This window comes from Psammomys obesus, unplaced genomic scaffold (genome assembly GCF_907164565.1).
Source record: "Psammomys obesus unplaced genomic scaffold, mPsaObe1.curated_primary_1811, whole genome shotgun sequence".
NCBI classification, from domain to species: domain Eukaryota; kingdom Metazoa; phylum Chordata; class Mammalia; order Rodentia; family Muridae; genus Psammomys; species Psammomys obesus.
In genome coordinates, this window is record NW_026591086.1 from 3,719,188 (window position 1) to 3,731,619 (window position 12,432).

General features: G+C 42.0%; 1 protein-coding gene across 1 annotated transcript in view; it reads right to left on the bottom strand.

Moving 5' to 3' along the window:
* The window catches only part of Elp3 (elongator acetyltransferase complex subunit 3), a 66,677-nt gene that overhangs the window by 16,575 nt on the left and 37,670 nt on the right, over positions 1–12,432 (bottom strand). The window contains exons 11-14 of the mRNA XM_055609700.1: positions 8,102–8,192; positions 5,516–5,581; positions 3,827–4,054; positions 2,651–2,732 (exon numbers count right to left, since the gene is read on the bottom strand). Of these exons, the coding sequence (XP_055465675.1) occupies positions 2,651–2,732; positions 3,827–4,054; positions 5,516–5,581; positions 8,102–8,192 (467 nt within the window). The remainder of the gene's footprint in view (positions 1–2,650; positions 2,733–3,826; positions 4,055–5,515; positions 5,582–8,101; positions 8,193–12,432) is intronic.

The window sequence follows — 12,432 nt, forward strand, 5'->3', positions numbered from 1 at the left end:
CTATGTTATGCCTAATGGCACTGTTCCTGAAATGCAGCCCATGAACAGCAGTACTGTGTGTCATCAGAGATTTGTTTTAAGGACCAGGGTGCAGAGAGCAACTGTTTGACTTTTGTTTTTACAAATGTCAGTTAAAACATACATGTGAGCATGAACACTTACATACACACACACACCAGCAGCAGCACCACCATACTAAAAAAAAAACCAAAGCCAAAGTGAACAAATGGAAGGAAAAAGCAACATCAACACATAGCACGATACTAAACACTTGCTATCCCCCAAGTTCTGAACAGAAGAACTCCTGACCAGTGATACACTGTTAAGCAAGAGAGACACAATGCACCCGCCATAGAGCAAATGTGCTCAGTGTTTCCTTGTGAAGGCTGGTCAGAGTCAAACAGGAAGTCAAGGAGGCTATATGCAGTTTTCCTCTGACAATGGTGGGACTCCCAGACTTCTAAAGAACTCACTTGAGTCTCAAGAAGCTCTTCCAGGTGATTCCTATAGAAACCCTTTCTGGCTTTAGAACCCTCTGCAGGATGCCAGGGAGGAGACCCAGCATTTCGGCTACTTCTCTAAGCGAGTTACTTCTTATTCTTTTAGAAATTTACCACACAGGTGACATGAAATCGAGCTATCATGTAGATTATGATAAAAAGCTGGTGAGGAGGGATGCCAACTCTCACTCAGAAAGACACCCTGCACAGAAAAACAAAAACAAAAAAAACAGACCGAGGCTCTTACATGCAACTGGATTTGACCTCAGGCAAGTCAGGGATCCTGGGTGGAAACTTCTGAGAGAAATCAATGTCAGGAAGGCAGTGATGGAAAGTGAAAACCTCGTTAGGTTCCCAAAGACACCAGGAAATCACGTGTCTCAATGCTACCTGGGAATGTAGGGCTATAGGCCAGGCAGTTACAACCTTAATGACTGGAAAGGGAGCATAGCATTTGCATAATATTAAAGTCTAGCTTCTTGGATGTGGTCTGAAGGCAATCAGAAGCAGCACACTGGCTGGTTAGCAATTGTGGGCTCTCAGCCCCCAACTAGACCTAAAGAGCCAGAATGCACTAAAATGACTTTAGCAAGCTCTGTGGGTGACTCCTAAGAACACTAAGGCCTCCAGTTTCAGTGTTGTCAGCCCCATCCAGACACACAGGTAGAAGGCATTCTGAGGCCAGATGCCCTTTCCAAACATTTCTGGCCAACTACAGGGTAAGCTGGGAGATGGAAACAGTTTCTTACTGCTTGCTCATTAGTTCTGACCTAGCACTTCTTTATGGGACTAAAGTATTGGAGAAAATAAAAAAATCTAGACGTGCTAAGAAATACATTATTAATCTGGGTAACATCAAAAACCCAAGCCAGACTAAATGATTAGGTGAGCCTGTGTGGCTATTATTTCTATAAGAGCAATCATAAAGACCTGGGTACCAGTATTGATTTATTAACTGGCAACTTCTTATTGATTTTTCTTTTACACACCTCATTTCAACTTTAATTTTCATAAAATTTTCTTTTCCCCTCAGGCCACACATAAGCTTCTAGGATGTGGTAGTCAAATAAGAAAACAAAGTAAATTCCGGGGACAAATGTATCCTAAATCTTGATTCTACATTTCACATCTGAGGTTCCCTAGAGTAATTGGAAATTTTTTCCTTTAAGGACACCACACTGAAGAATGTGAGGAAAAGAAGGTATCCATCATTTCTTGCTTCCTCCCAAATCTCCCTTTTATGTTTCCTCCCCCAACTGTAAGCTATCATTGGTCAGTAGGGGAGGCTCTTCAGGGATTCAGAACACACAAGTCCATTTAGTTGCCTTGGCAAAAGCTGGAAGAGTTAAGAACACAGCAGGATCAGGAAGGGCTCAGGCCTTCTCCCTGCCCTATGCTCCTGAAGACATTTCTGTGAGAGCTACCAGCCCAAACTGGAGGGAAGGACATCCTTGTCTCTAAAGGTGGAAAGGGACGAGGATGAAGCAGCAGGCCTGCTGGGTTTATAGCCCTGGAGTCCACATTCCTCTATCCCATTCCCCATGACTTTCCACTTTTCACTAAACTCACATTTACATGCATCTCCCAGTCTTCATTTTCCCAGGAAGGTTCCTGTGTTTTACTTAGTTTATATTCATTTTCATACCTTCATCCTGTTGTCTTTGTCCATTTAATCTTCAAATCTATCCTGGGACCCTAAGAGCTGAGGAAAGTTTCTTCCCCCCACCCTCTCCCCTCCAAGTGAAAAGGCTGTCGCTCGGGAACAGAGGCAACAGTGGCACATGGAAGGGCAAGAGCTACACTGGCTCTGAACCGACAACTCAGGCTCCACACTGCTCACATCTATCAAAGTCCATTTCCACACACAGCAGCTGGCACAAAGCACACGAGAGGAGCTGACCACAGTGACCACAGGTCAGATAAGCAGAGCATGCACACAGGTTACTGGCCTGGTGCTCTTAGGGACAATGATTCTAGAAGCTCAAGTTAATCCAATTGCTCTCAGAAATTCCCCAAAGTCCTTCATTTGTCAGCTTGGACCAATTTTGGACCAGTAATCATACAGAGGCAAGAGAGTGGATCTCACTGTGGTGTCAAGTGTCAAATGTAAACAGATGAATCATGTGTATGGAACTCCTCTCTACAGTCACCTGATATCACCGCAATTTTCCCAGATCCGTGCTCTTCTAGAGCTATTCTTTCTGCTTCTTCCATCAGGAGCATGCCGAAGCCCTAGAAGGAGGAGAAAGGAGTTCCTGATTAAGAAGGGAAGAGAGCCCATTAAGAAAGGCCCACAACGTAACAGTTGGGTCTTCATGTGGGACTCCTAAAGCGGAAGCAGGGGCTGTCTGACTACACTGCCTGCCTTTGGATCCCTTTCTCCTAACTGGGCTGCCTTGTCTAGCCTCAATAGACAATGCGTCTAGTTTTACTGCAACTTGATATGCCAAAACTGGTTGATATCCATGGGAAGCCTCCCCTTTTCTGAGGAGAAGGGGTGGATGGGGAAAGGGGAGGTGAGAGGGAGGGACTAGAAGGAGAGAAGGAAGAGGAAGCTGTGATCAGGATATAAAGTAAATAAATAATTTAATCAATAAAAAAAGAAAGGTCCACAAAGCAAAATACAGTTGGTAAAATGCATTTTAAAAATCTACCGATGAGTAAGAAAAAAAGCAAGCAGTGGATCCTGCCCAGGGCACACTCAGTGACTTAGTAAAGAAGGGAGCATTATAACAAGAGCTGGCATCTGGGTGATGGGGTTGGGTTGGGCGCAGGGCACTTCAGGTGAGGTCTAGGCAACTCCAGTTGACAGGAGTCTGGGGCAACACGTCTTATTTATTTGACTCACCTTCCACTTTTTTTTTTTTTCCCACTTCTGAAAAGGTTTGGAATGTGGCAAATTTCTTGCATCATCCAATTTGGGGTTTACCCTAAACCTATTATTACTGCTTTTAACACATTTTCCTGAAACTTAAAAATACAGATTTCTAATTTTAGGTTGCTGGGCATTAGAACAGGGTTTCATACATACAACACAACTTACACCCGTGAAGCACTTTCCTGTCATCACCTCATTTGAGTCCACAGGAAGTGAAGTAGTTTTGTTTGAACCTGATACACTGGGTGTATCTGGTAACCCCTGGAACCCAAGGAACCGCAAGGGAGCAACATGGAGACAGAATGCCCTGAACACTGAAATGAAGCCTTGTTCCTGTGCTTCTCTTTCTCATCCCACCTCTTCCTTCCCTCCTCACCCTACTTTTCACTTTTCCTATTTCAAACACTCTTTTAACTCTAAAGCAGTTAGAATTCAGGATGCAGAGTACCTGATGCTGAAATTTAGTGGGATCACGGCTGCTCACAGGAACCACACTTCCATACACATGCAGCTCTCGGACTATGGAGACACCTCCACCCAGTTCAAACCGGAAGGTTTCCTCGGAGCACTTCCGTAGCCTTAGGAGGCCAATCAGAATGTCCTGATCAGGGTCCTCATAGGACAGGAAGGTTTCCCAGCCACCATTGGCAACGTAATCTCTCCGTACCAACTCAACCTGTTGGATAAAAAGCCATGAAAAGTCTCATTCAGAATCAGAGAACCAAGTTCATTTTTATAATTACATGGATGTGTTTAGGCTAATGTTCAGCTGGGAACAAAGAATGAATCATCACTAATTATGGTTTTTATTTGCCTCCTCTCAAATAGCACAGGATTAACACGAGTTCATGCCTTGTTCGTAGACTATTCTAAACAAAGTAAGATTTTACAAATATTTGAACTTAATTAACCTTGCAATTCTTACAGGTATCCAGCACAGTGACTGCTTCTCTCTAACTGTATGAGGTCCCATGAATTGTCCCTAAGATAAAACTACAGAGTAAATCACGCGCTCAGCTTTTAGGACAACATCCCCACCCCCACCACTTTCAAACTGTCAGATATTGAATGGTTTCCTTGGCTAGTCCTTACTTCTTCTACTAAAACCTACGATGTATGTGTGTGTGAAGAGGTAATCCTTGTCTCTTGTTTCACAATAATAATTAAGAAAAGTATAACATTGGACCGGCTTGTGAAACATGCCTAGTGAAGGGATGAATATGTAGAAGTCCCATTGCCAGGCACAGTTTCTCACAGAGGGACAGAGGATGGCTGGATGCGGCATTTCAGTGGTAGCAATCTGTATCTACTCTGACTCTTCAATCCATGGTACAGATGATTCTAGGTACACGATGGTGCAAAAGGTATACATTTAGAATTCTATATATTTGGTAAGGCTGTAACAGATACACCCTATATATGGGTGGATTATACTCAAAGCAAAATCAACCCTTAGCTTAATGCTTGGAATCTAACTGGATAAAGAATTTGCCAAAATGATTAACTGTCAGGTCTGCTTTTTCCCCTCAAAAGGCCCTTTAATGTTAACAACAGTTCATGCTAAGAACAGAACCACTGATGCAGAGACTGTCTACTCCAACCTTTCTCATTCTCACACGGGGTCCCCAAGAACTGCACGCCACAGAAAACGCTGCACCAGGCTAGAGGTTATATATGTATGAAACGGAAGCTATCTGGAATGCCTTAGGTAGCTGAATGCTGAAGGTCTGGGGAAGCCAGTTAGCTGTTGCCATCTTCTCACTGGGTTATTACCAAAGGACAAGAACTTGCCAGTTACATAGCTGAGATTAGCCAGGCCCTCCACAAGAAGGCAGCCACCAGTCATCCATGGCTACTTATACTTGAATGCACTCAAATGACTGGAACTCTTGAGTCCTTACTACACCTTCAAGAGTCACTGCAGAGTCCAGTGGCAGCAGAGCAGCTCCTCAGAACATTTCCCAAACTACAGCGCTGATGAAAAAATGAGGCCCAGCCTTGGTTTTCCTAGCCAGGTTATTCCATACCTCAATGGCTCCCATGGCTACTTTCTGCCCTGCTAAGTTATCCACTCATTTCTGGGTTTGCCCTGTGGGCAGGTGGGCCCAAGCTTGGAGCAGATTTAAAGCAGACTGACCTGGTATGGCCGAACTTTGTGATGAATTTCTTGAATTCCAACCTCCCTGGTTCTCACATCTCGGCACTGCCAAAAAAAAAAAAATCAAAGTAGTGACTCATTCATTGTTCATTTAAAACAAATCCTGGGCTCAGATTAAGTCTGGACATAACTTACACTGAAACAGAAGAAGGAAAACTTAACAAAGCCATCCTTATTAAATCTGATGAAGGGAATTGTGTTTTCCTTTTAAAATGAATTAAGAATTCAAAGAGACCATATATAATCTTGAGGAAAAACATTAAGTTAGAAAGTCAGAAAACAGTTTTGCCCAAAGATAAGTGAAAACCCCACCCCAAAATGATTGAAATATGTCCCAAAATATGATCACAGGAGAGTAAAAGCAAATTCTTAAATTTTTAAAACCTTTATTATGTATGACATTACTACTTTTAGTATTGTATCATTTAACATATGTCAAAAAGATGCATATAAAGGATATGTTTCCTTGCCAAAGAAAGGACTGTGGAAGAAGGAAGGAAGGGAAGATACAGAAGGAGCCTAGACTCATAGGACACAAGCTGAACTACAATTACAATGGCTCTTGGACGTGAGCACAGCTGGGTGCGAACAGCTGCTGGGCGACAGTGTCAATGCGATGCCTCCTCTGCATGGTCACGACTTGTAACAACACTTACTCCTACTCCTCAACCCAGTGTGTATCCTATACAGCCTGACACTCATCATTACAAAAGCCTTGCATTATCCAGTGCTGTCCCTACGGCATATTCTTCCTCTACAGAATAAACCATAAATACATTTTCAGGATTCTAACACTTTCTACCAGTGAGACAGAATCATGCTAAAAAATTTGACAGTATTATGCAAGACAATTTAACAATGTATAAAAGCTCATTGTTCAGTTTTACAAAAGCAAAGTTATTTCCACGCTTTGGGAAACCTGCCCATCAAGATCCTCTGCTGATATGGCCTGCACAACAAACAAGGGCCACCAGTTTCTGTAGCTGATCTACTAAGAACAGATGCTATCTTCCAGTCCATTGCCACACAGGAGACGTGTGTGTGTGTGTCGGAGGGCTACCTACACTCAGTCAACAGGTACCTGCTCCTTCCTTCCTTGTTCTTTCTGGGAGTTTTTTTTTTTTTTTTTTTTTAGGCAGAGATGATATGTACTTACTTTCTGGTAAGAAACTTTGGGTTTTTGAATTCACTCCTGGGTCACTTAGCAGATGGGGCAGGGTTAAAAAGGAACAATAGACAGGGAGATAGCCAGTAACAGGACTTCTGGCCCCTAGAAATAGGCTCTGAGGAGGCCAGAGAAGATGGTGCTGGAGGACAGCTGGAGAGTGGAGAGTAGGCACACAGTCTTGTGTGATGCTGTTAATTAGCATACATGCACCTGCTTATTTCTAAACGTTGTCTATTACATTTTTTTTTGTTGTTGTTGAATAAATCAATAATATTCAAATGTTCTCTTCTGGACAACATCTAAAATTTTCCCTCTATGATAATTTGAGTAAGTCTAAAATAAATTATGGGCAAATCCAAATTGTGTGCTGTGCCATTCTTGGAATCATCTCTCTGAAAGCACAGTCCATGCTTGAAAACACAGTCAACAGATTCCCCTCACCCACTCCCAACTTGATGGCACTGGTTTCTGACAGCAGAGCTAACTCCTGCTGCGCTGGCCAGCCACTGATCCTGGCTCATCTCTTTAGAAGCCCTACGAAGGTTCTAGGATGTGTTGGAGGTTGGTCTGATATGGGTTACTGGCACTCAAGATCTGTTTTGTAAAACTGTCTAAGACATACCTGACTGGTTGATTAGACAGCCTATACCTGGGCAGGGCAGAATGGGGTAGGCGTGGGTAAGGGTCCTCCCCACCCCACCCCCCGGGCTTTTGGGTTCAAGAGAGAATCATGGGAGATAGACAGATGGAAGGAGAGGAGGAAGGATGATGCCACGATGGGTTAGCATGGAGAATAAAAACCCACGTGGGCCAAGAGAAAGGACTCCGTGAAAATGCCCAGATGAAGAGGATTCAGGCAGACGGCACTGGATGGGCACCAGGAGATGGTGCTGGAATTAAGGAATTTGAGACAGTGGAAGTGAAATACCTGCCTGGCCCAAGGTAAATAAGGCAATTTTAAATCTACTAGGGATCTGTTTCTCATCTGTGATAGCAGTTTAAATAATATCACTCTGATAATCTTAGAGCTAACAATAAACATTATCTAGCCCAACCCTCATTTATATTTATTTACAACAAGGATGCTTCATTTCAAACTCATGTCCCTCCAGAGGCTGCTGAATTAATAGCTTCCTTCGTTTTATTAGGGTCAGGAGAGAAAAGCTCCTCAGTGAATATAAAGCTACAGGTTAGAGAAGTCAGAGGACAACAAAGGGACAGTGGCAGCCTTTGTTGCCACTCCCTTCAGCTTTTACAAGGTACACAGAACATCTCTAAATACACAAACTTTCTGACCCAACTGGTACCAGCATTGCCTAAGAGTGGCAGCCCTGGAGACGTGTGTGATGAGATTCTTTTTTCTTCACAATTTACCTGATAGCCACATTGACTCATACCTGTATTCCAAGATCTTTCATTCTTGCAAAGGCCAGCTCTCGCAGGTTGCCATGCTCTACTCCTGAGCTGACTAGTGGCATTGGAATGTCTCTGTGAGAGGAAAACATCAATTGTGGAAAAATGTAAACCATCTTCCATAGCAGAATAGCAGTAAATTTTAAAAATGAAAAAAGAGAAGCCACACAGCTATGGAGCAGAGAGCAAAAAAACTGCTATGACTGTTCTCACAGACTCTACCCCGTTTGCCCAAAATCTAAACCAGAATCGGCTCTGCTTGGGAGTAACAGCTTGCCTAAGGCTGAGAAATTAGATTATCTTCTGCCTTGGTATAGAGGTTAGGGGTTATACTATATTAGCTCCAGAAAGCTGATCAATGAGCAAAAAACCATTTCACGAATCTATCGGGCTCTAGAACCCAGTGGTTCCCATGAGGAGACTATAAAGAGAAACACACCAGGAGGCCCACAGAGAGAGAGCAAGAGAGAGAGTAATTCAAGGAATCTGTTTGACTATGTTTTTTTTTTTGTTTGTTTTTGTTTTGTTTTTTGAGACAGGGTTTCTCTGTGTAACAATCCTGGCTGTCCTGGACTCGCTTTGTAGATTAGGTTGCCCTCGAACTCAGAGATCTGCCTGCCCTTGCCACCCAAGAACTGGGATTAAAGGAGTGTGCCACCATAACCAGCTTTGATTATGATTTAATTGAGTTAGCACATATGCTTTCTATGGTTTATGTATAGTTTAAGTTAATAATCAGATAAAAATCACACAATGGTTATTAAAGTAAAAATTATTTAGCAAGGAATATATACATTCCTTAAACTTTACTGCTTATATTATATGAGCCAAATATAAAAAAAAAATCTAAATGCCCTTTTAATGTTGAAAATTTTTATAGTAATATGTATAGTAAGATGGAATATTTGACTATTCTCATAGGAGCATACTAATATTTTAGAACTTAAAATATATTTCTAAACACTGTAATATATATGGTCTGAAATTAACCTGAGATGGTCAGTGGAGGCCATGCTAATACTGAATACCCAACAAACACATTTTGTGTCTTGTTATTTGTGGTAGTTACATCCTATAAGGTTGCTGTGAACAATGAACTAGATAAAACTGGAGCAGCCACTAAGAAATGCAGGGCTAGGCTTCAGCTGGTCAGAGCGTAAGCTTGCTTTGTTTGTGTTTGTGTTAAAGTAACTATACGATACACTTACCAGGAGGCTGCTATATAATCTGTGGGACCTAGTACACACGAGAACATGTAGCCTTTTACTATAAAACTCTAACAATTTCAAGATGGTAATAGTGGGGTAGCGGGGCAGGTTGTAGTCTGTGAGACACACAGACTGAATGTTCTCAGAGATGCTCTGATCACCAGAGAGGCCCTGGCAATGCGAGGCCTTTCAAGGCTGCCACCAGGTCATAAACGTTCTAAATTTATGCCTGTCACTACAAGAACGAAATGGCTTTAATGGTCTTTGGTAGTGACATGCCTGGAGCACAGCAGATGGAAGCTCTCGGTCACTAAGGAACAGAAATGTGGCAACTGCAACTCTCAGAGACAGTCTCCTTCACTGGAACTGAGGGACATATTCCTGCACTGGCTAAGCTACACGAAGAGTAGTGCATGATGGATCTCAACTCCATACTCAGACAGGTCGGGTTGTGACTCTCTGATGCTTGGAACCTGGACCAGGCTGCGGTTGACTTTGTTGCCTCATGGAGGCAGGAATTAAAATTCCTTTTAGGTTTCTCTAAGTAATTCAATCTAGTCTCTTTCTTGGCATGAAGAGAAATTACACATGCGATTATTGGCTTAACAGGTAATATTTCAAGCTTAGAGGTGTTAATATTTACAATTTGCTCATCAAAAACCTTTCCAAATGATGTTTAGAGCTGTTTCTGTCTGAAGTTTCTTATGCGTCAGAAGCATGCTTTGGTTGCAAATTGGTATTCCTAGTCTGATGCCTCACCGTGATTTAATATCATATCGAGGCAGACAGCTGTCAAATAGCCCAGGGGCAGCAGTGCTCTAATGCAGAGCCCATCATGTGCCTGGACAGAATTTTACACTTAATCACTGACTACACTCCTCAGGGCCAGAATATAGAATCTTATAGCAGGATGTGCCTCATAAAAACACTCAGGACTCAACTGTCAGAAAGCTAAAAAGTATGCAATAGTTTCGAGGCAGTGAAGGGGCGGAATGTAGAAAATAACCAATGGAAACACAACATAATCTCAGTAAGACAGACAAGCAGAAGAAAAACCTAAAATATGGTGCTTTCACTTGTATTAGCTCCTTTCTCACCATGTAAAGCCTGTAAATTCGCCTTTGTTAGCCAACTGTGGCTGGTAGAATGTGCTATGAGGTGGAATGACGTAGAAACAGATTGAGTTCCTAAAGGACCATGGCAGAAAGAAACCCTTGACTATGATTTCAAGCAAAACCAATAACGTGCAGAATACCCAGCAGGAAGCCTTTCTTTCCTCTACAAGCCCAACTGACAGCCTCCACATCAGGGCGAGGTGTTCAAGGCATGCCAGGACCAACAGCAGTTTTCTGACCTGCATTATTTGCCTAAAACTTTAAGACTGAAGCGAGAAATTGGCTGAGTGAACTACCACTTGTTTCAGCCACTGCGCACTGTACCTTTATACACCCGGGGAAAAGATTGTTTATTTTAAGTTATGTATATGTGTTTCTGTGTGCATGCCAGTACAGGTACCCATGGATGCCGTAAGAGGGTGTCAGATTTCCCGGAGCTGGAGTTACAGGTGGTTGTGGGTGCTGGTATCAGAACTCAGGTCCTCTGCAATAGTAGTGCTTGTGCTCAGTGGCTGAGCCATCTCTCCAGCCTTCCTCTGCACCTCTGTAGTAAGGCTTATGTTGTTCACTTACATTTTCATTTAAAGTTTTATCATCCAGCTCCTGAAAAAAGTTTCTTTCTTGAGGTTCAGACATAACAAATTTTACTTCAATCTGAGTATAAATTTTGATAGACCTTGAAATGAAACTTAAGCAATTTAAACATACTTGATGCCATTTCATACCAAGAATGTTGCTGTCAGAATGTTCTGAGTGTCCCATCCTGGCAGAGACTGTCAGTTCCCTACTTTCCTGTCTGTCCAGGTAGGAGGATTCAAAATGAGTTAACATTTATGAATATCTTTTGGGTGTTACCATGTTTGTAATCTGGATCCCATGATTTGTAAATCGTATACAAACAAGTCATATAAAAAAGAACAAAGTGATAATCAGATATAAGACAAAAGCTAATCTCCACTAGTAGGAAATGCAAATCATACCCTCAACATAGTTAAAGGCATGTAATATTATAGAGAATATGATAAAATTAGGAATGATTTACACAAACTGGCATAATCTCTTTAGAAAACCTTATTAATTGTATCCATATACAAAGCAAACTCCATCACATTTATGGTTCTCTTTTTTGCAAAAAGGACTTAAAACATTAAAATAATGATAAAAGATACATAGATCCACTATCATAGATAATTCTTTCCATGGACTGTACTAATAGATGTGAAAATTTTGATACCCATTGATTTTAGCTATAATGGAGACTAGGATAATAATCAAAGGGGGCTGGGCACGGTGGACACCCTTTAATCGTAGCCCTTGAGAAGCAGAGGCAGGTGGCTCCCTCAGTTCCAGGACAGCCTGTTTTGTGCATAACGAGTTTCAGCCCAGCCAGGGCTACAGAGACCCTATCTTAAAAACCAAACCAAACTAAATCAAACCAAAATGGGGGTTGGGAGAGTAGAGCTCCAGGACGAGGGGAATGAAAAGAAACCTGAGTTAATTTGGTGAGCTCTAGAACCACTTGGGAGACTGGCCTCTGGGAAGGACTGTGAGGTATTATCTTGCTTAGGTAAACTGAGGCTGGAATACACAACCACTGTAGGTGGGGCCATTCCCTAGGGTGAGATCCTGGACTGCATAAAAAGGATAAAGTGAGCTGAGCACAATGTTTATCACTTTCTTTTCACTGCCCCAGACTCCTACTGCAACTTCTTCCTTGACATGACAGACTATAGCCTGGAACTGTGAACTTAAAACAAAAAAACCAAAAAATCCCCTTTCAGTGTATTTTATCAAAACAAAATAAAAGCAACTAAGACAACCTATGCAACTCATACCTAACAATGGCATTTTACTCTGTAAGACAAATGGAAATGAGGCTGTTATGCTGCCATTACGGTATAGCCCTGAAAATGATACTAATGTTTCTATTTACTTATTTAAAAGCTTTTAATTAATTATATATAAGCTTTTAATAACTATATATAAAAAGTC